Source organism: Sander lucioperca, chromosome 15 (genome assembly GCF_008315115.2).
Source record: "Sander lucioperca isolate FBNREF2018 chromosome 15, SLUC_FBN_1.2, whole genome shotgun sequence".
In the NCBI taxonomy this organism is placed as follows: Eukaryota; Metazoa; Chordata; class Actinopteri; order Perciformes; family Percidae; genus Sander; species Sander lucioperca.
The window spans coordinates 14,579,533-14,605,599 of record NC_050187.1 but is presented as its reverse complement, the minus strand read 5'-3'; the positions used below and the strand labels follow the sequence as shown (position 1 = coordinate 14,605,599).

The window sequence follows — 26,067 nt, the reverse complement described above, 5'->3', positions numbered from 1 at the left end:
AATAAGATTCATAAACAAGACATACTGATTCCACAGTCGCTTATGTGTTGTAAGCTGTCTGCACTGACAGCTCTCAAGATATCAAAGCACTTAAGAAGAAGTGTAGCTACTACCTTTCCTACACGACTTTTTTGTGGGTTTAGAGGTAAAATGCAATAAAAATTAAGGCGGGGTGCTAACGTTATACGTTTAGCTAGCTGTAAGTAGGCAGGTAGCCGTTGTGTGTTTCTACACAACGTTTTAGCACTATACATTCACTACTTTGCTAATAAATGTAGCTTCCAGTAGGTCGTTTAATTACACTTATTTTTTTTACTATAACGCCTGTTCTGCAACTCCTAAAGGCAACAAACAACGCAAGTTCAGTGGTTTCAGTCACAGTAAAGAGGTCGCAAACAGTCGTCGTGCAGTCGGGTCAGGGGCGCTGCAGCTCCTTTAGCTTCTGAGCTAAAGCTAACAAGCTAGCCTAGTAACCAGAACAATCAAACACAGAAACTCAACGCAAGTTACTAGAAAGGAGCAGCGCAATGCCCAGGTAGTGCCACTAATATATATCCGTGTATACATAAAATGTAGTGTTTTTCACCTGTAATTCAGCCCGCTCCACCTCCCATTGTGCTCTCTCTACTTCGAAACGGGCCCATTCGTGCTGCAGGAAGTGCAAGATCCCCGGGATACTGTACTGCGCCCTAGCCGCCTCTCCAGCGTCGCCATCAGGCAGCGGTCCTTTCCCACCGCCGGGTAAAACAGAGTTGTTATTGTTGTTGAAGAACACGCCGGGCCCCGCCTGTTCGTCCATGGCCGGGCTCGGTGGAAAGCTCTGTCCGTTGTCTCGCTGATTCGTAGTGCTAGATATCAACGGAAGGGCACAAATCTATCGACTGCGCTCGGTTTCCTCGGCTCGGGGCTCGAGGGAATGAACTCACTTTCTGACAGCTAGCTGTCATTGAATGACGTCAGTAACAACGGTCACGCCCACAACATGTTGGCTGGGGCGCTCGATTCTCTTACCCACGCTCCCCGAAAGAACACTCTCGCTTGTTTATTTTACCAAAGGTAACATCTCATAATTCTGTTACAGATCCTGCATCAGTATTTATTTGAAAAATGTGTAACCAAATACAGACATCAGCACAATGAGGTCAAAGCAACTTTATTTACATTTCGAAGAAATTAGGGTGGAATGTAACAGGATCCTTTCAACAACACATCTGCCAATTTATGATGGTAGCTGATGCTCACCCATTCATGTAGCTATTATACATAGACAGATATGGAGCAAAAATCAAGTTATAAGCAATACAACAGTCTGTGTGATATGCAGCACATATATTATGTAGTATGCCCCCTGTATGCCCCCCATTTATCAGCAGACCACTTAACTGTCTGTGAAAATTGCAATTTCTGCTCAAAAACAATTTGAAAGTGTGATGCATTTAATATTTAAACGGGCTGTAATAAAATCTCATTCTGGACTCAAAATTATGATCAAAAGTAATTTTCTAGGTATGTTTAAGAACATGTAGCGGGAATGTTTAGAACATAAAGAGAAAAAAACCCTCGTCAAACAAAGACACAAAAGATTTTAAAAACATCCATTGGTAACAATCAGCAGACCTAAGGTCATATACTAAACCAGCTCCATTAAACGAACATGCATGATTGGAATCAAAAGGGGGTGCCATGCTCATGGTGATGCAAAGTATGCCACAGTAAACATCAACTTTTGGATAGTGAGGGGCTGATGATCAGACAAAAAGGACAAAATCAAGAAAAAATGATGTTAAACAAAATGTAAATGGTGTCCCTTTATAAATGTGCATCGGGTCCAGAAATGATACATTCACAGAATCAAAATTGCCTACAGATTTTAAAGTGAGCTTTTTTAAAAGTGAACATTCAAATGCCTTTTAATGATATTTACATAATTTCCGTCTTGACTTCAATAACAGTTCTCACCCATCAAAAACAAATATTCTGTATATGTAGAATAAATAAATACACTTAAGAAACTGTAGTTGATACAGACATGACAGGTGGTACTTTTCTTCTTCTTCTTCTGTGGTACTTGATGACAGACAACACAACAAACCTAAAAAGACAACATTAATTTAGGCTGTGAGAGTGTACAGGTTATTTTGGAGAGTTCAGAAGAAGCTCGTCTTGAGTTTGATGGTTGGTGCAGCTTGTACAGTCGGCTGAGCTTGCCTGGCTGCAGCTTTGGCTCTGTTGCTGGCTTGGTTGGCCAGTATAGCAGATTCCAAACGGATTTTGAGCTCAGGTGCTGCACCAATCACTATCTTGAAGGCAGCTGGATAGAGGGGGCCAATCCGCATTAAGTTCTGAAGGGCAAAATCATGCAGGCCTTTGGAGACTTGGGGCGCAGAGGAGATGGCATTTTCATCCAAAAGGTAGGAGACGAGAGTTGGTACAAGAAGAGCCAGCAACTGCACCCCTATTAAAACACATACAAACAAGACATTAAAAAAAGATAATCATTAACAGATAAAGTAATTAGTTCAACAGAAAAAGGCAGGGAGACTGCAATGAACACAAATGGAAGTGAGGCCACAAATTTCAACTCAATACTCCTGGACCAGATATATGAGGCACCACTCAAGTGAGTGGTGAGACAGTGGTTAGCAAACGGCCCTGGCGGAATAATTCACCACACTCTGAAATGTATTTCAAAAAAAGACTAAGTAACAACAAAGCAACCCAGATAAAGTATGTTATAGCCATCTCTAAAATATCTGCGGAATTATACATATCAAGTCCATTGAGTGCGATGAAAATGCGATGTATATTTGTGTTTCCTGACATTTCTAAAGGCCAAGAGATTTATAGATTAATCAAGAAAACAATTTGCAGATCAATTTGTAAGTTGGGGCCCTAAATATGTTATGCATAGCTCTAGCTGTATCTTAAATAGAAACAGTTTGAACCCCAAACATGGAATAAACTACAATACACAACAGCTTAATATAACACAATACAAAATGTATTATTTGAATAAATGATATAATATAGTGTAATGTTGAAATCAATAGTAAATATGACAGTAAACCAGTGCAGGGATTCTAAATTTAGCATGTAATGCTCTATTGCTCTGATCATTGACAGCCCACATCCAAAGGCACTGAGCTAAATACTTAAGAGACCTAATTTAATGGAGCTAAACACTTTAATGGAACAAATACGGTACTTTAGTGGTCCATTAGGCGGAGGCATACTTACGGTTCTGCTCTTCACCCATGCCGACCAGATTCTCTAGGACCCTGATGCCCTCCTGTACAGCCTGCAGCTCGGCAGCTGTCCCAGGCCGACTGCGCTCCACTGCTTTCAGCTTCTCCACCATGAGTGGAGCCAGAGCGTGGATGTACGGAGTAGACAGGGCACGGCTTGAGTGCTGAAACACTGACAACAGCAGCTGGTAACACCGTGCCTGAACCTGTGGCAAAAAGAACGAAATCACTCACTTAACTTGGCCACACATAGCTGGAATACACCTTTTGATCAGACATTCAAAATGTGTCTAGGTTGAGATTCTCATACTTCAGCTGGGTTCGTATACACAGGTGCTTACCCAGGGATCACTAGACTTGAGGGCATTTCGGAAGCGGTCCATGCAGCCCTTCTGCAGGACGGTTACTCCTACAAGTTCATTGCTGGCAGACAGCAGGAAGAGTGTGATTGCTGTTAACATACTGACTTCATCCATGTCAGGTCTGGACTCATCTACAGAAAAGCACAAACAAGCATACAGTACATATTGTCAATGAGTAATGATGTCATACTTTTTTTCTTGCCTCCCCCACAGAAAGGTCAGCGTCAGCGCTTGCAGTTAAACAAGTGTGTATTTACTTACCTGGTTGTGAGTGCTCAAGTACAGACGCCAGGCTGCTCCTCACAAGGCCAGTCCACTGTGTCTGCATGCTCTCCACCCGGGCCAGTGGGGAGGTGATTATGGTCTTGATGCCCTGCAGCGCAGCTGACACAGTCACAGGCACCGAGTTGTCAGCAGTCTTAACTGCCGTTTCCCTCAGCACCCCCGTGATTAGGAAGAGCACCGTGGGTAGGATGGTCATGCTTCCTGTAAAGGCGGGGGAAAAAACAGTGAGATTTCATAGTGAACACCACATTGTCATGCTAATAATATCCATACTTAACTAGTAATCTCACACAAATGCATATAGCAGTTTCTAATAATATATGATCATTTGAAAAGCACAGCAGCAATAGCGTTGTCAGTGTGAGTTTAATTTATCATTAGCATACACAAACCTGAACAATGCTGGCCAAGCTTATAATTCTAAAGTAAACTTCTAAGTTGGAACAAAGACTTGCTATCAAATTTCTATGTGTCTTTTTCATATTTTGCATGGTTTGTGTGTTGTTGCTGCAGTATGCTCCAGGCCTCACCAGCAGGAGAGCAGAGTGAGGGCAGTTCTGCCAGGATGGAGACTGTGTTTGCCACCAGGCGAGCACTTTCTTCAGGTAGTCGCTGAGGCCTGTGTGGCACATGGCTGGGTGACTCCTTCACACGTGCATTGAGCTGTGGTAAGTGGCGGACCAGGACGAACACGAGCAGTTCCATGGCTGCAAACACCAGAGACTTGCCGGGGACAAGCTCCCCTGTGTCTCCTCCTTCCCCTACGCTGGGCTGAGAGTCTTTCTCGCCTTCTTCCTCTTTGCCTGAGCAAAATAACATAGTGACCTAGATCACTCAAACAGCCACATGACTGAAACAACTTTACTATGAATATAAAACATAACAGATATTAACACTCTTTTGATCAGTCATCTTTCAGATGAAGCAAATAAGAATGCTGAGTTTTGTGTTTTCAGAATATAACAGTGTTTAGGTGTAATGTAGAATGTGTTAGCTCCTGACCATTGCTGGCCTTTTGTCGCTGCAGATGGTTCTGTGCAGCCCTGATGGTCTCCTGTACGACAGCAGTGACCTGGAGCTGTACAGCAGGAGGATCCCGGGTCAACAGCAGCCTGTGGAGCACGTTCAGGAGCTCCACTGCCAACAGCTACAACAGAAATAACATTTACAGGAATGCCTCTGTGAAAAACTGGGAATGTGAACATTGATATTCATAATGCCCGACACATCATACTCATCTGTTCTGGCTCATTGCCAACAGGCAAGCAGTTGTTTTGTCAGAGTAGTAAATGGTTTTATACAGTTTCTCCAAATTAAGTTTCAATCCCAATAAAAACATCTTTAGATAACGTTCATACTGTATGTTAACAGAAATTCATATTCATTATTTTCTATACAAAGAACAGAAAATCATCAATATATTAAATAGGCAAAAAGTGAGAATTATCTAACCCTTCCCACACACACCAACATAATATGTGGTTCTAGTCTGACAGGAGACTGTAATGACTGTGTGGCAGCAGCAGAGAGACACATGCTGTGTCCCAATTTATGGTCTGGATCCTCTGAAGTCCACACTTTGAGGCCGAATATGTCATAGGGCCGACTAAGACCTGTGCCATTTCAAATGCTCCACCAAATACAACCGAGAAATTCAGACTGCTTTTTTCTGAATTTGTAGGACACAATCTATGTATCCTTTGAAGCCCTCAGTATCCTATTGACCCACTATGTGGCGGTCAATTGTTTAATGGAGCAACGGAGCGAGCATTGTCACCCTTGTAAAGTCAGTAAACATCACTTGACTCTGCGGTATTCACCAGTTATTTGCACCAAGGTGGTGATCAGTCACTGCTAAATATATCACTTCAACTAGACCAATGAAATAACTGCTACAAGGTGTAAATAACAGAGCCCATGCTTACATCATGTCACGCTTAAATCATCATCAGCTGTTTCCTATTTGTTACTTTAATAAAGAACATCTGCAATCAACAAAGCCAATCACAGAAACTCACGCTCTGTCATTTCAATTTGTAATTTTGGTTTATGCAGTGCTTGAATTTCTGTTAACATATGACAGTAATGCTGTTGTTTAATTGCAAGTTACAAGAGTTTAAAAAACAGCTTCTTAAATACAAATACGCAAGTTTCTTAAAATGCAGATATAAATTGCAGCACAGAGTTTTAATATTTATATATAGTATATTTTGTTTTTAAACATCACACTGAATGTGTCATTCAGAATATATTTTTAAACTAAATTAAAATTCTAGGAGAGTGGTATATCTTCCACCATATTTCTCTTTCTTACACGTCATTTCTGCACTCCGACTTGTGTCTTTACCTGGTCCTCTGCGATATGGATCTTAAAACATGGAGATTCCAGCAGAGTGAATAGGGCGAGCAGGCATGACATCACATGTTCAATGGGCTCCTCGGGCCGCGGGAAGCAGAGAAACTCTATACTGACACCTGAGAGACAGAACACAGAAATGCACTTAGGGTGTGTTCATGCTATTCTCTTTTCCTATCCACCACCATCCCTTCCACTGTCGGCAGATGCGAGGTGGACCCATTGCTGTAGGTAAACAAAAAGCGGTTATGAATAAGTGTTCAGGTTTTTAGAAGAATACCTGTAGAAGGGGTACTGAGTCTTTACGACAACCACCTCAATAAGAGCCAAACCGTTTGAAACAAAAAACACAGTAACATGAATACTACATACAGTACAACAAATGATGTGTGTCTCTTTACCCAACATTAGATGCATCCTGTCTTTGACCGACTCCTCAAAGGTTTTTGTGGTGGAGGAGGCTGCTTGAGGGACGGCAGGAGCCAGCTCCTCTTCACCAGCTCCGAACCCAGTGCTGCTCAGCCACAGCGCCACAGCATGCAGGACGGGGGCCCACGAACTGCGATAGTGGAGCCTTGCTGTGTCTATAGTCTCTGGAGTATAAAACGCTCCACCTAAACACAGACAACAATGGGAAAGACTTGTTTTGACCATATTACTTTGAAATGTAATTTGAATTGTTTACAATAATTACAATAGACACACACACATATATGCTCCTTACTTGTATATTTATGTTTACTTTAAGTATTCATTACATTTCTTCCATTGCTATACAGATGACAAATTCTAATTGAAGTGCCCCAAGACAGCTCCAACAATGTACTCGAACATCTTATTCAACCAAAAGGGCTATTTGACAGTACAATACAAAGATGTTTTTAATCAAAAAACCAAATCACATTGAAGTTAATTTTTTTTTGTCTGGAGTTGCTGTCAGGAGAATAAAACCACAAATTTGGGATCAAAACTAGAGCAAAGAACTTATAGTCCATGTGCTACTAGAAAGACTGCATTTGGTAGGCAAGAATCTGTCTTGTACCGTCAGGGGGCAGCTGACTGGAAAACTCGGCAGGCAGAGTGAGCAGAGCGTAGTCTCGCAGCATGGCCAGCCACAGGCGGCTCAGCGAGGGCAGCTCTGGCTGCACCAGAGTGATGAGGCTGTCAGGTGGAAGCACGTTGGCGCCCAGATCCTCCTCATCCTCATCGTCGTCTGCAGTTCGGACTGGTTTGGAAGGCTTAGACTGGGCCTCTTTCTTGATCTTCATTGCTACCACATATACCTGAGAAAGAAAGCCAGTGCGTATAGTCAGCTTTATTTTGTGTACATCATTTCCAGTATAACAAATATGAGACAGTGGTCTGATCAGGCTCTTCAGTCTCACCTCAGCCCATGCCTTTAGCACGGCCAGTTTCTCCATCGTGGTGGCACTCTCGCTGTACAGCTGACTGGATGAGCCTTTCCCAGCCTGCACCTTGTCCAGCGACGACACAAGCAGGGTGTGGACTCGCCGCAGGTCATTGAGGTCACTGACTACGCCACTACCAATCCACGTACTACACACCTGTAGTCACAGGGAGGGGTCAAGGTAATAAATAGTAAAACAAATTGACCATTTACAGAACCCAAGGGCTTTTAACCGCTACTTCTCTTACAACTAATGAGAAAAATGAAAAGCCTACATTACATAACAGAGTGTTCAAGGTTGATTAGCCATCATACATGCCAGTAAAGGGGTTGGGGGTGTCAAAGAACAGTTATTTATAAATAGGGCTGTACAAGTGGAGTAGAGACTTATAAGATGATATACTTCTGAGGAGAACTGCTATTAAAGTGTCAGTCGGCCAAGGGCAGGAGAAGGAGAGATACAAATGAGTCACGTTGCAAATGTACTCGGCGAGCCACCTTGTTACCTGTGTAACTATAGTCACATTCCTCCATATGTCATGTTATGTGAGCCTGAATTTCCACAGGTATGTATTAAATGCTCTTTTAATTATGTATATTTGTTTTGACCACGTAGAGGATATAAGGTATCATGGATATTTCCTTTGTGTTCTATGTTCTTCAACGTTACTAATTCTATTTAGAGAAGAGAAACCCTGAGATCAAGTTTTCGGCTTTCCGAAAGAACAGAGAGTCTCAGTAGGCACAAACCCTAAGCCAGTGAAACAGAGGGGAATGTCAAAGAGTCAACGTTTTTTTCCGATAATACTGCTGACAGGCATGTTGGTTATTTTCCACGGTCACTCATTCTTCACATAAGTAAAATAAGTCAAGCATTAAGGCAGAAAACATGAGACACTGCTGGGTTCTAAGGGGATGATGAGTCACTATGCAGAGGTAATTAACTGCCATTGGAGTAGAATTGCTTCAAAAGCCTCTAGCATCATCAACATATATTAATATACTGTATGTAAGGGCTGTTCATTAGAATGAATGTTACAGTACAAACAGACTGGCTAGGTGCGTCTCTGCATTTCAGCAGCGCACACCTCAAACAGGGCTATGAAGTACAATGGTGTATAACCATTTCAGCTGCTAAAATGTTTCTTCCAAATTTTCGTGAACAAAGCAGGGTCTTACCTGGCATGCCTTAGCTGTGATGTCAGATGGTGTATCAGGTGAAAATGCAGGTCTGAGGGCAGCTCCGACCTAAATGCATACATGATTGGTGAATGTTCACTTCTTTGACTTTGTTTAACATTTGCTTTGTCACTATTAATGTGGGACTTTTGCAGCATAATGCAATCTGACTTACATTGGCCTGGTATTGCTCCAGGATAACATGTCCTGGGAACTCAGGTTCTGGTACGGACGCAAACTTTTTAATGATGTCCTCTAGGGCCTGCAGGCCGGCCATCCTCAGCTGGTGACTGTGGTCCGTGGCAGCCATGAAGGCCATGCGGATGAGGTCAGACAAATGGAGCACCAACTGATCTCCTTGATGAACAGAGATGGAAAGAAAAACAAGGATTGTGTGAGGAATAGAAATGCATTCACAATCATTGCAAGGAATGTGGCCTTAGTGAGCAGCCACATTAATCAATCAAAAGTAGAATTTAAAGATTTCTGGTCATTTTAACATTTGCTAGTCATTGTTTTTTATGTGCTTTTGTATTCCTTTGATATTGGGTAGCACGTCAGCAAGAAGGTACAATGGTTTGCCTCCTGTCTCTGTGTTTGCTTTTTTAACACTTTCCTTTCCTGAGAATGAATTGAAGATTAAATACAGAAGGACACAACAAACCCGTTTTTAGGGTTTCAGTTAGGGGTGCACGATTCAGAAAATGTCACGATTCGATTCGATATCGATTTTCAGGCTCAAGATTTGATTCAAAAATCGATTTTCAATTCAAAAACGATTCTCGATTAAAAAAACGATTCACAGTATGTAAATGTAGTTACTTTTCCCATGTGACTGTAGTAGACATACAATTTAAAAAAAAAAGTAATAATAATTATATGAATTGATTTTGAATCGGTAGAGCTTGAATCGCTGCCACTGCTAGTTTCAGTGGCTCGAAAGAAACCAGATTTAATTGAGTTTCAGCTGAGCACCTTTCAAGGGATTGATTGGACACACCAACATGCAGACCAAGCATCCACTTAATCCCAGTCACTAAATTTGGCTTAGCTGCTTCCAGACATGCAAAATCACCACACTGTGCCATTAATGTCTAGTCTATACAATGCTGCCTTATTTCAGAGGAGCTTATATAAACTGGCTCCTCTATCTGCACAGTGGGAAAAAAAGCACTCCCACTTGAGCTTACTCATCTCTTGCTTTGTTCCATCTTTACATAAAAGCACATGAATGAGCTTTATTTAGCAGCTGACACTTGAACTGCATGAAGGTCGCAAACAGATATTTAAATCAAACACCAAACCAAACAACTACTAAACAAACAGTTGTTGTTTGACTATTGGATAGTAAGTAGTGGATAAAATCAGTTCCTAACTCTCTGAGTGTCTATAACAAAGCGCTATATAAATGTAATGAATTATTATTATTATGTAGGCAACAGTTTTAATATTGGTATATGACTTTAGAAAATCTATTTGCAGCACAGACACAGATCACAGGTGGCATAAATCAAACCCAAATCCTTGACGTGAACCCTGAGCTACTCTATTCTGGCAGCATGCTGATGAATGGTACCTTTGGGGTTTTTGGCTTGTGCAGAGCGGGCAGCTGCTAGGTCAAAGTGTGCCTTGTCATTCTCACACAGCAGGATGATGCGGCACAAGCAGTCCGCGGCAAATACCCGCGTCACCCAGCGCGGCGCCACAGAGGGCTTGGACTTGTCATCATCGCCCAGGCCTGTGAACATGGTGTCATCGTCCATCTCGTCTTTTTTCTCAGAGTCTTCCTCATCCTTTTCCACCTCGAATACAACGACTGCTGCTACATCTGAAAGAGGAGATGGACACATTCATGATACAAGGATTTAAAAGAAAAGATTTTGTCACAAAACATTTAAACTGACATTGGACTGTAGAATAAACTTGACTGCTGTGTGATACTTATTTTGTCCTCTTTGTCAGCATTCATTTCCTTGGAGACAGAAAATGGTAATGCGTCATATTTTGTTGTTTTGAAGGTTCACCTGTAGTTGCTGCCAGGACATCCTTGCAGAGTTTCAGCCAATGTGAAAGCTTTTCCACAGCAAGAGATGACAGCATGTGGCCCAGTGTATCGTGGATATCAGAACACAGCTTCCTGTCTGTCTCCCGATCCAGCATGCCAAACAAAACGCCCTCCAGACCGGTCTCCGTGATGTTTAGATCTAAACCGGGGACAAAGTCAACAAAGTAAGAGTTCCAGTGTCTCACTGACGTATATCAACTAACAAAATCCTCTTGTCAAGTTCGCGATTTCTACTCACTGATTGTAGTGTTGTCTCCTGCTCTCTTCGCCAGGCTCATGGCATACTCACAGACCTCTGCAGCCTCTCTCTGAGCGAGCTGTCTCAGGCAGGCCACGGCAGCTCGGCGCAGCAACAGGTGAGAGCTGCATAGGTGCACCTGCAGGGATCCCATAGTACAGTAGGAAATTATGATTAAGATTAAGACAAACTATAACTACTATAGTATGAAACTTATTATGTCTGATTATGTCTTACACATAGGCAGGGCACCAGGCTGGACAGGTTGACATGACGTGGAGCGAACATGTGCAGCTGCTGCAAACATGAGATGGCAGCTGCCTGCACAAGGGAATCAGAGTGGTCCTGCATTATGGCACAACCAACCAGGCAGGATGAGCGGATGGTGGAGATAGTGGCTCCATTTCCTAGCAAACCCAATGACACAGATTAGGAAGAGAGACAAAAAGCAAAGCATTTTTTAGCAGTTACGAGTATCTACTTCAGTGGCCTGTAGTGTGATTACACTGCCACCTGTTGGTCTACATGGCTTTTAAAGAAATGAGAGTCAAATGAGAGAGTCACAGTCATACAAGGAGGTTTGTGATTTTCTTTCTGCCACAGTTACCCTGCAATTCTGGTCCCACAGTGGTGATGAGGGCTCCCAGGCAGCGGCCCAAACACTGGTGCACCTCTGTGTGAGACGGTGGCACAGTGAGGAGCAGGGTGAGTACCAGGGACAGCGTAGGCTCCACGTAGCCTCTGTACATGGGACCACTGGAATCCACAATCAGAGCCAGAGAGTGCAGAGCCCATGTCTGATACAAAATAAATGGAGAATATCTGAATTAGTTATGTGCAACGCAGAAATTATGATGTTTTTGAATTAAAACTTTGCTTTGAAATGAAATACAATAGAAAAAAAACATGTTGTTCATCCAAGTGAAGCAAACTATATTTCAGTTTAGATGAAAAAAAAAAAACACAACTCTCCTATTCTCCATCAACTGTGATTGAATTTAAATATCCATTCCTCCTGAGTAATTCACTGTACCTGGACCTCATGAGAGGACCCATCCTGGGCCAGAGCCAATAAGATGCTGACACTGGTCTTTAAGTGTTGGCCTGAGCCAATTCCTCCAACATATCGATGCAGACAGCCGAGAGCCAGGGAATGGCCCGTCCTCGATACTACATCACGGGCCGACTTCAGTCTGGAAATAGAGGAGGAGGAGAGATATGGATCCATGATTAAAGCCAAGGATAGAGAGGTAAGAATCAAGTGCCAAGATAGATTATGAGGACAATCAAAAACTGAAACTTGTATCTTGCTGAAACATCCTTGACCTACAATAAAATGTAGGTCAGTTGCTTTGTTCTGTGTAACTGATTTTATATGGTGTGCTGACCAAGTATGTCTTGATTTGAACAGGAGAAATAAAAGAATATAGAAAAAACTAAATCCACCGATAATACATGTATGAAATGCGTACTTATCAAAGCTGGTCTGTGCCATTCTGGCAATGAAGGTAGCCTCTCCCACCACCTGAGCCATCCTGCCCAGGGCCTCTCCAGCAGCACAGCGGAGGATGGGGTTGGGATTGTCCAACGCTCCCATCACCAGAGCCAGGGCCGACTTACGCACCTCCTCAGGACCCAAAGTACTCTTGTTCTCAGCCAAACCCTTTATTCAGGAAGAGAAACATTTTTTCTCATTACATGACAAATGAAACATTATATTCCTATCTTATGAGGATATGAGGCAAGTTTTCTCACCTTGAGGGCACTGAGCACTGCAGTAAAGATGTTCAGTTGGACGGCCTGCTGTCGAACTCCCTTAGCCTGCTTTATGCACTCTGCAAAGTGATCCAGCATCTGTAGCCTGAATCATATACAAAGATGGGTAAACAAGCGTGCCACAAAGAGCTTTAAAACAGGTCAACAGTGAATATACATTATAAACCAGAGAAGAAAAAGATAAGATGCAAAATGTTAACATGTTGCAAATATGTCTGTATGTCCATAGCAATAACTAAACTTCTCACCTGTGTTTGAAGGAGACGTGGGGAAAAACCACACCGAACAGAGCCACCGAAGCGTCGATGACAGACACACCCAATGGGAGAGGCCCTGGGATGGCCTCGCCTACTGGAACACGCAGGTAGATTGAGGAGGGATCGTGTTCCAGAGCTCCGCTGCCAGACGCACTGTTGGGCTGCAGCTGTTTAGGAATGATCACACAGTAGTATCAACAGTGACCAAGACATCAGATAATAATGGATTATGTTTAGTACACATAAGGACAGTTACATTTATTCTTAGAATATGTACTAGTATTATATTTTGGATTCATCATGCCATTGATGATTTTACTCACTTGATCCTCTATGCACTTGTGGTCAGTCTCCTGTAGCCAGGAACCCATGAGAACACTGTCGTCATAGTGACAGAGAGAGCGCAGCAAGGAGGTGGTAGTGTTGGCCGAGTTGTCAGTCAAAGTGAACTCTGCAACCAGTTCCCTCAGGAGGGCGTTGAAGCTGCCTACATGAGAAGAAGACAGGTTTTAAAAAAACACCTTCCATAAATGTTCTTAAGTTCTAAAAAAGTGACCTGCGTTACCTTCATAGGTCTTGGGAGGCAACAGAGCCAGGATGTCGTACAACCGGAGCCTCACCATCGCTGCACTTGCTTTCAGGTGAGCACCATGGACCTTAATGATAGCAGGGACTCTGACAAAACATTACAATCATTAGATATTTAATCTGAACACAATGAAAAAAATCCAGGAAATAGTTATCACACAAAAAACTATTAATGAACTGTGTGTACAAAAATCCTGAAATCCTGCAACACAGACAAAATACCTCTTTGTCTTTAAGTCGTCAACAAACAATCATACTTGAAAGCATCACACTCACTGAGACATCATGGTCATGGCACATTCAATGGGAGTCATCAGTCTACGGATCACATCTTCTGTAAGCAGCTCGGGACAGTGGGCCACAAAGCTACGCATGGCTACAGAAGAAAATAACAGGCGTGTGGGTCAGAATTGTGTCTGCTAACATTACAGAGGATGTGCAGGTATACAGGCCGGTATGGTTCTTTACCACACAGTGCTCCAGCTCGGCCCTCCAGGGTGACCTGCCAAGTGAAGGCGTCTCCTCTGGCCTTTTCCGCCTCAAGCTCCTTCTGGGAGCGAGGAAACACGTTTCTCCAGAGCAGAAGCATCTTGGGAAGGTGATAGCGCACTAAGGAGGGACCTGGGCATAAACACAATGTGGTGGCAATGTTGTAAGCGAGAGGGAGAGGGAGACAGAATTGTTGACAAATCAAAAACAAGAGATAAGAGAGAGATGCCTGGCAGGCTCACCTAGAGTCATGAGGGCTCCCAGCAGCAGCCATCCAGCCTGTGTGCGCTGCAGGGACAGTCGACTATTCTGAGCAGCGGTCCTCAGGAGGTCTTCAGCTATACTCACCACCAACTACAAGTACACAGACAATCTTGAAATCTATACAGGGCAATCAAAGAGGCTGATACTGAAGTTCAATCAGGGCTTAAATAAGTAGAAGGACCCAATGACAGTTAATACAAGAGAAGGAACCCATAAGATTACTGTACATTCTGAGGCTACACACCTTGCCCTTGGAGTGGGGGATACCCAGTGGACATTGGTGTACGCCCCCCAGCAGAGCAGCCATCGCAAAGCTGTAGCCGCTCACCGCCTCCGGTGAACTCTTCAGGTTGTTGATTCTCTCCGCACAGCGGTCCAGCAGTGGGGTCAACTGATAGGGCAGCGCCACGGCAACACAGCGCAAGCACCATGCAGCAGCTAAACGAGCTGCCATGCTTGGGTGCAGCAGCACTGAGGTCACAGTTTCAAGGAGTCCTGGAGAAGAGGGCATGGTGTTTTTGAGTTGTGACTGAATCCAGTTTAAATGATTTTTTTTTTTATCTGACTGTAGATTTCAACATATTTGATTAACTTTAAGAAAAATATGCAACAATTGCATATACAGTGGGAACTAATGTAGATGTACATAGCTGTTAGCAGCTAATATTCTGTTTAATGGATAGTGAAAATGTTAAAACACAAAGTTAGAGAAGATGCCAGCCAATGTCATACATTTTCACGCCAGTTAGGAGTACTTTTTTTATCCATATAATCACAGTTTATAGAAACTTAAGAGCACTGAAACAAATGCCCCATTGAATATTTTGTGTGTCACCTATAGAGGGCTCCTGGATAAGTGGTGAAGCTGTGGCACTCAAGCTCTGAACCAGGCTGCCCAGCTCTTTTAGGGCACACACCATGACATGCTGACTGGCAGAGACATCCGCTGCCCCTGCTTTGTTCTCTCCACTGATGTCATTCACAACTGCCTCTGGAAAAACATGTGTCAGAGAAAGAGAAATGAACAAGAAGGATTTGTCAGTATAAAATGCAAAAAAGATCACAAATCCTTAAAAATATGATAATAATACTAACTAAGAATGTGTGCAGCATTAATGGATAAGGTGACCTGCACTGAATTGCAACTTAGATTAAGATTTTTCTCAAAATACGGCACTAACTAATTTAGTTAAATCATAATTGTGACATGTTAAAAAATAACAAAAAATAACATTAAAAATACATTGTAAAAACATAACTGACTGTCCACATTAGTCCATGTATTGCTGTCACACACCATCAATCTGCAAAGTTGTTCTACTGCAGCACTAGAATCCTCTAAAATACTGAGGAGCACTCTGCTATATTCCACAAACAGAGCTCTGAGGATTTTTTTTAAAGGTACAATGCATTAAACAATGGTTATAGTTGTATTAGAGGATAAAGGATGTGGCAAGAAAATAACAGTAAAACTAAATCTGAATTCAAGTAAATCGCTGATAAGCCATCTGATGGTCATTTATGAAGATCTTAAACCCTCAGAGCTCTAAATGGGCAGCAGTCAAGACAGATCTTCTTAAAGGTGCCCTCCCACACAAAACCGTTTTTACTTGTATTTTTTGAAATATGTTAGGTCCATATGTGTTTGTGTTGTGTCGTGAATGTGAAAATGAACTGCTACCTCCTCTGTCAGCTCTAGTCACCGAAAAGAAATAAGCGGAGAAATCAGGCCAGTTAGAAAAGCTGGTCAGTCTGACGTGGTGTTGCCTGAGCTCATTACTATTCATGAGCTCGCCCAGTTGCGCTGGGTAAAGGATGCTGATAGCCACGCTCTCATTGGCTAGCTCTTAGCCAATCAGAGTCAAGCAGCTTAGCTCGTTGAATATTAATGAGAACTAACTGGCACAAATCGAGTCTTCCTGCAGGCTTTCTATACCACATAGAATGGCTTTAAACCTATCCTTGTGACCAAGGCATTTTTTCCACAAAAAAATGTTACAGAGTTCATGGTAGAACGTCAGACATTACCACAAAGTAAGGAAATACGTGCGGCAGGGCACCTTTAAACTGTGTCAGTCATGTTGTTCCAAAGGAGGCCTCACTACCATCATGTCTCCAGGAAACATTATTAAAGTTACTTTTAGCATAGATATTTCCCAAAGTCTCATTTCAACAAGTCTCACAGATCCAGCTGGTTGGAAAGTATAGTAAAGTATAGTGAAGAGCCCAGGACCACGTCTCATGAGAAACCGACATTCAACATCTTTTTCAAATTCTGTTTTAGCATCAATGTGAACAAGAGCATGTATGTTTGACATAGTGTACATCAATGTAAAGGTTGCAAAGCACATCAGAGTAAGAATCATCCTGTTTGATGAGATAAAGGTGATTATAAATATGATTGATGTGTTGTTTTACAGGGGAAGAAATGACATTTGGAGGAACTCAAATCAATTAAACTAAATGATGGACAAACTTGCAAATATCATGTCTTGTTGCTGTGGGGGGAAATGGCTTGTTCCAACTATGTGTCTGTGAATTTTAGTGGCACATGCAGTTTTTTCTGCTGCTGTAAGCCAGATGTCAACAGTCAGAAAGAGTTTGTCATGCTCTGTAGGGATTGTAATACGATAACAGAATGGCAAACAGCCATGGAGGCTATGCAATAATGCAAGCATGAGTAACTCAAATGCTGAGCTGGCAATGGATAATGTTACTGACTGATGATGCTGCTTGTGGTTAAAAAGAAAGGAAAAAAGAGAGTGATTCTGACAGAAGCAAAGGCAGAAAGCAAGAAGGAAAGCAGAAATAGGGAAAGCCATCTCCGCACGCAACAAAAGACAGAAAAGAAAAGCCATCTCTGCATACAACACAAGCCCAAACCATGCAAGAATTGTAGAAACTGAATGAAGGGTGAATTCAAAGTAATAATAATGGATGAGTACTTACTCTGTAATGCTCTGAACCGTGATATTTCCCCCCCATCCTCCTTACCCACAGCCCTCATTTGCTTGCTGATGGCTTGGCAGATTTCTTTGCCGGCTGCAATTTGTGCTTTCTCTCCAAGTAAGCCCCCCAGGGTGGCACGTAGCATGAAAGAGACACAGCGGCGTGAGTACACAGCCTCAACATGTGTCTGCGTGGCTCGTGGGTGAGACACTAGGTCCAGAACGTGGGACAGGAACGTCGCAAAGTTGCGCTCCAGCCACTGACCACCAAGTGTAGTCACAAACACAACATAGGCCTGAGGAAAACGGGGGGAAAAAAAATCCCATGTGAAATGGTTGATTCAGACAACGCGGGCTCAGATTCTTATGTTTGACAGTTCACCTCACCTGTGTGACGCCCACTCGCACCTCCCTGCTGACAGAGCCTCCCCCCTTCAACATTTCCCCTCCGCTCTTCAGGAAGCCGGATCCTCCACGCAGAAAGCCTGTGGCCATTAGCTCCAGCACCTCCTCCAGAGTGGCTCGCTTCACGTTCTGACGCATCACTGAGGAAAAATGTATTGAGATCACGAAGAACAAAAGTGGGGATCCTAGTCTACTTAACAGGAAATTAGCCGAACATAAACTACAAAAATCAACTCTTTAACCTACCAGCTGCTTGTTTGGGCATCAGGGCGGTGGCCATGACTGTCCCAAGCAGTTTGGCCACTGCTACCCGAACACCATAGTTTGATCCTTCCAAGGCTTTGAAACACAAAGTGGCCACGTTCTCCAGTTCTGTGGTCCACATGAATACTGCCTCATTCTGCAGCTCCAACAGGCACTGATCAGGCAAGAAGAATAAAGATAGAGTCCAGGAAACATCGGATTTATTATAGACATACGGATGATGCATGCAAACAATCCAGATGCTAAGTTTATACTTATCTTTGCAATGTAATGGCCACACAATTTGCTCAATATAGAGTACAACTGTCATGTTTTGCATCACAATAGGGAGGAGATTTGCGTAACACATTTGAGATTGGGTAACATAAATGACATAGCAAAAATATGTGTAATTTGGTATACAGCTCCATTAGACATTTTTCTAAGACCAACCTTTGCTACTGCACAGCGTACAGCCATGGACCTGTCTGTGAGTAGAGAGCGGGCATTCTTGTAGATATCTCTGTGACATGAAGCTGCAGCTCCTCCAAGTCCACAGAGCACCTTCTGCAGGCTGAGAAGGATCTCTCCTCTGCCTTGAGACTACATCAACAAGGGACAGGTGAAAACAGGAGGATAAAAATAAACATCACATTTGTTTCTGAATAATAAACAGGGTTCATACGCATTTTAACCAATACTTTTCGGCAAATTTCCATGACTAGGTATTCCTGAGTCGACATTATACAATAAGAATAAAAATCTGTGTTAAAGTTTACCCTCAGAGGTTTAACCATAAAATGAATGACAATTTATGTGGTTCATAGTGGGATTCGTAATATCGCGCCCCGAATAGAACGTTCGACGTGAAATACATTTATTAATCACATATTATTATGCTGTGTTAAAAAAAAACCAATTCCATGACTTTTCCAAAACTGTCTGGGTCTTTTTATGTTTCCAAAACCTTTCCAGGCCTGGAATTTGCATTTTTTAAATTCCATAACTTTTCCAGGTTTTTTCAAAATGTATGAACCCTGAATAAATCTTTTTAGTTATCCACTTCTGTTTCTATATTCTAATAAACAATTTGAACTAATACATACAGTACTTGCCATAAGAAAATGGAAAACTCGTACTCTTAAAAAGATCATACCTCTGCACTCTTTACCGCCTTCAAAAGATTATTAATGGTGTCTGGAAAAGAGCTGCCCAGCATCCTGCCCATCTTGTCATAAAAAGCTCCAACACATGCCACTGCAGCACTGCAAGAGAAGTTACTGTATGCATTAAAATGAAAGTGCACATTCACGTTCACTTTAAATTATTTGATAAACAATGCAAAGCAATAATCAGATGATAACTCAGTATCATTTTGATGAACATATAAAATGAATTATCTCTTGAAAATGAACTGCCATAACTGTGGATTTTGTTTAAGTCCAGATGTTCTCTCATGCATAAGGTAAACCTCCTCTTGAGAACATTCAGACTGGCTTTTATTGTATTGATGTTGTTAACAGTATAATACCATGTGCCATGGGTTAGATTTAACCTCAGAGTTCCAAACACATTATTATCAATACTAAAACACGGCAGGAGTAAAACAGTGGCACACGCAGGTATGAAAGAATGATGGATAAAACCCTGCAGGACAACACTGATGTAGCTTTAACCACTGTTAGATTCCATTACCAGCAAGAAACACAGCATAATATCTACTCATGTACACTTAAGCCCCCCTTTTAAGCATGAAATGTCATTCTGCAGATTAACATTTGGCTTGGCTAATACCCTTGAGGGTGGGCCTACAGCACATGCATGCATCACGGAAAGCAGTGCTGGATGGATTCAATCATCTTAATGCAAATGTGTTTAATATCAAGTAGAATATGTAAAAAAAAAATAGCCAATGGCAATACACAGAGCAGCAATTATATCTTACAGTTTTGTTGGCAAGTACGCAGGTGTGTCATCCTTGCTTTTGATGATCTCATTGCATTTATCCAGAGTCTGGAAAACAGTGAAGGTGTCGCCGATGCTGTAGAGCGTAGCGAGGTTTTTGGCCAGCAGTTTTCTTGTCGGTGGTCCAGGGGCACTGCTGATCAGTCCTGTCAGCTGTTCCACCAGCTTCTTCTGCTTCTCCTTCACATCCACCTGTCATTCAAACCCAAAACAAAATCACACTGAAACACACAAAAATTAAACTCACTCAGAAAAAAACAATGCCATAATCTGAATAGTCACCTTATTTGCTGCCACAAGTACTTTATCCAAGAAGCGGAGCCATTCGAAGATGAAGACAGGCCTCTTTGCTTCAGTGATCTGGGCCAAGGCATCTTCATTGAGCAGTAGACTGTGAGCCAGCTCCATGGCGAAGACCTTTTAACAGTCCTGTACACCTTCGCCACTGCAATGTTTATGCAAGGGACATAAGTAACTATAAAGTTATAAAAGCTGTCACTGCTTTAGACGTTTTTGCTTATTTGTCGTATTGTGTAGCAAACTAAACTGTCAAAGCTGGGTAGCGTTAACACTTTGCTGTTCTGGGTTGACAGCTGTCTGCCTCCAGCTGTTGATAGGCGAGCTGGTTAGCAACACAAGCTAACTAGTTCCTACGAGGAAAAAGCTAAACTCCGGCTACACACTCTCACCCAAACTGAGCGTTAGCTATCTATCATAATCCATTATAACATCCAGCTGTTCAAAAACTCCTCAATAACAACACATGTATGAAATATGGGCTATATTTAGCAAATTGTTCCCTCTACCTGTTTTCGATAACCAAGGATGAATGACGACGAGTATCAGCGGTGTCGCATTAAAAAGTGCCCGATGTGAAACCAAGGAAATAATGTGCAGAATATACTGCTGTATCCTAATTTAAAAAAAAAAAAGTGTTATCTATGTGTATTCTTTTTTTTCTAGTTGTCGCTGTGCATTTAAAATAAATACCTAAAATATTTGTCAAAAGCGGCGGTGTCGTGCCAAGTTACTTATCCCTGCCTGGATTTGTATCCCCTGGACGCGGGAGCGCGCGTGCACTCAGAGCGGAGTTTAACTGCTGCACTTCGAATTCACCTCTTAAATGGAACAAATAGTGATGTGGAAGACTCGACAGGGTTTTCCTTAGTAACACGGGTCTCATTTATCTTGTCTGTTTTCACCTGATATAATGTGTATCCCCTCCCCTAACATGCAAAGGGTCTGTCCTGTTAGGGGATGGGATACACATTATATCAGGTGAAAAACAGCCTGATATAATGTGTATCCTCTCAGTAACTTTTGCTAGAAAACAGCAGAAATCTCCATATTATCTCAGGTTGTTTATTGTGACCTGGTAAACACAGACAATGGCCCAATCCCAAAGTGAGCCCTGAGGACTAAGGACTAAAGACTCACAGACATAACACACATGAGGACAGGGCAGACCCTTTGCATGTTAGGGGATGAGATACACATTATATCAGGTGAAAAAATGGCCTGATATTTTGTATATCCCCTCTGTAACTTTAGACAGGTGAACAAAGCGGTTAATTGAAAAGCCATATTAAACTAAACTAAATTAAATTAAAACAGAAATCACGTTAGAGGGCAGGGAGGGACGGGTTAGCAAAGACGAGGAAAAAATATTGTTCATAAACCTGCATGACTCACATAGATAGGCCTATCAGTCGGCCTATGTAGCTAAGGTGCATGTCAACATGGAACTTTGGAAAACACTGTCGATTAATCTACAATAGGCTAATAAACGACGCATTAAACAATTCACACATCTCCTGAATGTAACAGACAAATAAACGTATTTATGTAGATGCATGAGCCCACTAATGAAAACCCTGTCGAGTCTTCAACGTCGCTAATTGTTCCATTTAGAGGTGAATTCGAAGTGCAGCAGTTAAAGCAGCACTATGTAACTTTTAGCTGCAGCTGTAGTTCCAATGAGACAACCTGTAGGGGGAGCGAAGAAAGCTCCGCTCTGAGTGCACGCGCGCTCCCGCGGCCAGGGGATACAAATCCTGGCGACACCGGAACTGTAGAATTGTTGCGTACCTTGTAGCTACTCGGAATGTATCTTTGAACGAACCAAACATCGGTGAAGCGCATAGGTGAAGCGTAACTCAAATGCACAACCGGGTTATTAATGCAGCGCTGTAGCTGTTCTTTTCTACATTGTTTTTCTCTTTTGCGCGGCCATAATGTCTGATGAGGAAGAGGACTATATGTCTGATGCATTTCTCAGTAAAATGTAAGCAATGTGTGTGTCCGCAGTTTATATTAATACCTGAGGGTGTCGAGATTGTTAACTTAGCTAGCGTTAACGTTAACTGTTACATTACATGCACTGTTACAGGTTTACCTTACCGCCCTGTGGTGTCAGTCCTATAAAGTTAAAGTTAATTCTGGGGTTTTCAAAGTAGTGGGAGTTTACAGTCATGTTGGCATAACAGCTACCAGTGTTGTGATATCCCAATAACAGTTTCTATGTTCTTCTGTGTGTCAGACAAGATGTGAAGCCAGGTGTCAGCATGGTGAGGCGAGTGAAAGAAGCGTTGAAGAAGGAGACACAGCAAAAGGAGACGAACATCAAAAACCGTCAAAAGACCTTTAAGGAGCAGGAGAAGGAAAGCAGAGAGGCAGCTTTACAAAACTCAATTTGCAATGCAAACAAGGGATTTGCACTTCTGCAGAAAATGGGTTACAAAGCTGGCCAAGGCCTCGGGAAGGCGGGCAAGTTTCTTCTTTACTGAGTTAGCTTATTTAAATCTGTTTGCCATTTCTTGCTTGTGTAATACTGTTATCTCTGTTACCTTTACAGGAGCAGGAAGGGTTGATCCAATTCCTCTTAATATTAAAACCGGTAGGTGATACATTTTTATATTTTATATTTAGTGTATTTGGAAACAACATGTGCAATCCAACTGATGGCTTACATGTATTATTCTTGTTATGCTAAATCAGACAGAGGTGGCATTGGAATGGAAGAGGTGAAGAAAAGAAAAGCAGAGGAGGAACTTGAACATTATCGTCAGAAAGTACGAGCCAGACAACAGAATGAGACCAAGTCTCTGGAAGATTTTAGGTCAAGTTTGCAGCTGTCTATCAGATGCACCATGTCTCTAAACATGGCCACCCTCCTATAATACACGTTTCATAGTCTGTGTGTGTAATGTTATACTTTTTCATTCCAGGTCAAGAGTAAGGACAGAGAGAGAGGAGCGAAAGATTGAAGGAGATCTCAGAAGGAGTCAGCGAGCCTGTGAGCAGCTTGACAGTCAGAAGGTTGGAAGAATTATGGCTATAGCACAGGCTCATCAGTACATCACAGAGCGAATGCTGTTTTTGCAGATCTCTACTCAGTCTTTCTGCACTGAGAATAAATACAAACATGCCAAGAAAATTGCCATGCCTTAATCCAGAGAAAAAAATCAGTATATTCTGACAATTCACTCTCCATCATTATAGAAACAACAGAGAGTGGGAACAGGAGTTTTCTGTGTGAATTATTTGGCTGAATTGTCTTTTCAGGGCATCATTGTGCCTAGGGAAGACTGGTACTGGCCTAAAGCAGAGACAGATGACGATGAAGACGGTCTTAAGGAGGAGGAGGAGGATGAGGAAGACGAGGAGGAGGAGGAAGAAGAAGAAGAGGAGATTGTGGAATTAACCGTTAGTATACAGTTTACCTTGTTTATTCAGTGATATAATGTGATAATAATTAGTATTAATAATTAATATTAGTAATCCTAATATATGATCCCAAATCCATTTTGTTGTCACATAAATGTATGGTAATATGTCATCATTTTGGTGCATAGACTTTTTGATGGTAATGAAAATAGGATGCACTGGCACATTCTGCCATTGTATTGTACACAGTTATAATATTGGCAAATGACAATTTTATTTATATAATTTCATTACACAGAAACCCAAAGTGCTTAAAAAACAGGATACACATTACAAGCATAAACAGAAGAAAGAATACAGCAAAAGCAACAACACAACAAGAATATAAACACATGCACGCACACTGTGCAAATGCCCAGTGCCTGAGAAAATAAGAACGTTTTGAATTAAAGGAACACACCGACTTATTGGGACTTTAGCTTATTCACAGTAACCCCCAGAGTTAGATAAGTCCATACATACCCTTCTCATCTCCGTGTGTCTTGTAACTGTCTGACACCCCCAGCGCTAGCTAAGCCTAGCACAGATCCTGGAGGTAACCGGCTCCAACTAGCCTACTGCTCCCAATAAGTGACAAAATAACGCCAACATGTTCCTATTTACATGTTGTGATTTGTATAGTCACAGCGTGTACAAATAACAAGGTCACATGAGACACAGCTGTATTCTAACCGTATACAAACTGGGAACTATATTCTCAGAAGGCGAAGCACTGCTACTACTGCTACTTGGGCGGAGTGATTTGCTCGCAGCACCTGAAGCCCTGTGGTGAGGAGCAGAGAGTTCGCCTGGAGTTCGCTCAGAGTTGGAGTAATAGAGTCAACTATTACTAGATAGTAAAAGCATAGTGACCTTGTTATTTGTACACCCTGCGACTATACAAATCACAACATGTAAACAGGAACATGTTGGCGTTATTTTGTCACTTATTGGGAGCAGTAGGCTAGATGGAGCCGGTTACCTCCAGGATCTGTGCTAGGCTAAGCTAGTGCTGTGTGCGTCAGACAGTTACAACACGCATGGAGATGAGAAGGGTATGTATGGACTTATCTAACTCTGGGGGATACGGTGAATAAGCTAAAGTCCCAATAAGTTTGCGTGTTCCATTTAACTTCTGAAAGTGGACACAGTTGTGATGGATCTCAGCTTGTTCCAGAGAGCAGGACCACAGTAACTAAAGGCCTCCTAATCGGACCTGGATCTAGCTCTGGGTATAACCATAGACTGTAAATATTTACAGTCTATAGGTATAACTAGAAGACCGTGATCAGTGATCATATGGTACGATAAATGCATCTAGTTGAATTCTGTGCTATGATATCCAAAGTAAAATGAAAGTGTATGTGATATGTGCCTCTCTGTTACAGTCATTTGACAAACTGCAAATTTTGACATCCTATTTGAGAGGAATCCATTTTTACTGCATATGGTGTGGGACAACATATAATGGTAAGAGTGATGACGACATGGCTGTAGTTTTATTGTTTTGTTTTTTTATTGCCTTTGCTGATATACTGTATATGTTTTTACAGATGAAGAGGACTTGTGCTCCAACTGTCCCGGGGATACAGCAGCAGACCATGAATGAACTTAATAAAAACATGCGCAGTAGTTTGACCCTGTAAGCATTATGATATTATTTGATATGCAGTTGAGGCAATTAGGTGATCAGAAGTGGAGGGTTATTTATTTATCATCCCCATTTGAATCTGTTTTCCATCTCTGGAAGGACATCACTGTTTATAGAAACTAACCCTGTTTGAGGGTGATGGTCTTGAATTTCTTTACATTTAGAAATCCTGTAGGAAATTTACGATACCTTTTTAATGTTTATATCTTTGAAAAGATGCACTTTGCAAGATGCAGATTTTTTTTCTTTTAAATGTTTTAAGAGCAATTGCATACCTGTGTTTTCATTAAATGTTTTAAGAATCTTACCTTGTGATCTTGTTTTAAGTTAGCTACTAATACTTTGGGATTGATTTACAAATGTAAGATGTACTCCTAACTTTCCCATCTAATCCTGATATTGCCATAATAGCATATGTTCTCAATTGTGAGTTTATATGTGTCTTAAAATTATATTTACTTCAATATCCTGTCTGGTGTCCCTGCTGGATTTCGATACCATTTTTCCCACCACAATATTGGATAGTCCGTATAAGCGTGTTCAGTGGTAGAGCAGGCGCACATGTAGTGAGAGGTTTATGCCTCGACCTCTTCCCCCTCTCTCCCCTTTCTCACCTAGCTGTCCTGTCAAAAATTAAA

The 26,067-nt window shown here is 41.9% G+C and overlaps 3 protein-coding genes across 6 annotated transcripts in view; 1 reads left to right on the top strand and 2 right to left on the bottom strand.

Moving 5' to 3' along the window:
- The window catches only part of LOC116051260 (striatin-like), a 28,307-nt gene extending 27,361 nt beyond the window's left edge, over window positions 1-946 (bottom strand). For both annotated transcript variants that reach the window (XM_031301530.2, XM_031301539.2), the window contains exon 1: window positions 587-946. In XM_031301530.2, coding sequence (XP_031157390.2) covers window positions 587-799 — 213 coding nt within the window. In that variant the 5' untranslated portion in view covers window positions 800-946. The remainder of the gene's footprint in view (window positions 1-586) is intronic.
- A 191-nt stretch (window positions 947-1,137) lies between these two features.
- On the bottom strand, window positions 1,138-20,960 carry heatr5b (HEAT repeat containing 5B). Of its 2 annotated transcripts, none has more exons than XM_035992144.1 (36): window positions 20,880-20,960; window positions 20,356-20,518; window positions 20,054-20,265; window positions 19,265-19,373; window positions 18,562-18,711; window positions 18,112-18,283; window positions 17,848-18,005; window positions 17,462-17,756; window positions 15,348-15,503; window positions 14,757-15,007; window positions 14,491-14,602; window positions 14,228-14,380; window positions 14,036-14,135; window positions 13,737-13,846; window positions 13,495-13,658; window positions 13,163-13,338; window positions 12,894-12,999; window positions 12,611-12,801; window positions 12,172-12,331; window positions 11,746-11,935; window positions 11,376-11,545; window positions 11,139-11,277; window positions 10,860-11,039; window positions 10,412-10,663; window positions 9,011-9,192; window positions 8,836-8,904; window positions 7,634-7,813; window positions 7,291-7,531; window positions 6,650-6,862; window positions 6,240-6,367; window positions 4,895-5,039; window positions 4,423-4,695; window positions 3,869-4,093; window positions 3,587-3,738; window positions 3,238-3,451; window positions 1,138-2,455 (listed from the first exon to the last, which is right to left on the bottom strand). In XM_035992144.1, exons 2-36 carry the CDS (start codon window positions 20,479-20,481, stop codon window positions 2,148-2,150), a joined length of 6,162 nt encoding a protein of 2,053 aa, XP_035848037.1. In that variant the 5' UTR covers window positions 20,482-20,518; window positions 20,880-20,960; the 3' UTR covers window positions 1,138-2,147. The 2 variants fall into 2 exon arrangements, with proteins under 2 accessions (XP_035848037.1, XP_031157344.2); XM_031301484.2 differs by having other exon boundaries at window positions 17,507-17,756.
- Window positions 20,961-22,142: 1,182 nt separating this feature from the next.
- gpatch11 (G patch domain containing 11) lies at window positions 22,143-25,736 on the top strand. Of its 2 annotated transcripts, none has more exons than XM_031301573.2 (8): window positions 22,143-22,357; window positions 22,613-22,839; window positions 22,928-22,969; window positions 23,071-23,191; window positions 23,301-23,391; window positions 23,638-23,778; window positions 25,167-25,248; window positions 25,332-25,736. In XM_031301573.2, the coding sequence occupies exons 1-8, from the start codon at window positions 22,308-22,310 to the stop codon at window positions 25,385-25,387; spliced, it is 810 nt and encodes a 269-aa protein (XP_031157433.1). In that variant the 5' UTR covers window positions 22,143-22,307; the 3' UTR covers window positions 25,388-25,736. The 2 variants fall into 2 exon arrangements, with proteins under 2 accessions (XP_031157433.1, XP_035848057.1); XM_035992164.1 differs by having other exon boundaries at window positions 22,170-22,357; window positions 22,618-22,839.
- Window positions 25,737-26,067: the final 331 nt, after the last annotated feature.

Bases quoted from the DNA above. Each gene is read 5' to 3' on its own strand.
- heatr5b (XM_035992144.1), bottom strand. From the start codon at position 20,481: ATGGAGCTGGCTCACAGTCTACTGCTCAATGAAGATGCCTTGGCCCAG. The intron at 15,008-15,347 runs GTGACACACAAA...CCTCTTCTCCAG, and splicing joins TATCCAGGAGCCCTCTATAG to GACTCCTTGAAACTGTGACC. The intron at 4,696-4,894 runs GTCAGGAGCTAA...TATTTTGCTCAG, and splicing joins GCGACAAAAGGCCAGCAATG to GCAAAGAGGAAGAAGGCGAG.
- gpatch11 (XM_031301573.2), top strand. From the start codon at position 22,308: ATGTCTGATGAGGAAGAGGACTATATGTCTGATGCATTTCTCAGTAAA. The intron at 22,970-23,070 runs GTAGGTGATACA...ATGCTAAATCAG, and splicing joins TCCTCTTAATATTAAAACCG to ACAGAGGTGGCATTGGAATG. The intron at 25,249-25,331 runs GTAAGAGTGATG...ATGTTTTTACAG, and splicing joins GTGTGGGACAACATATAATG to ATGAAGAGGACTTGTGCTCC.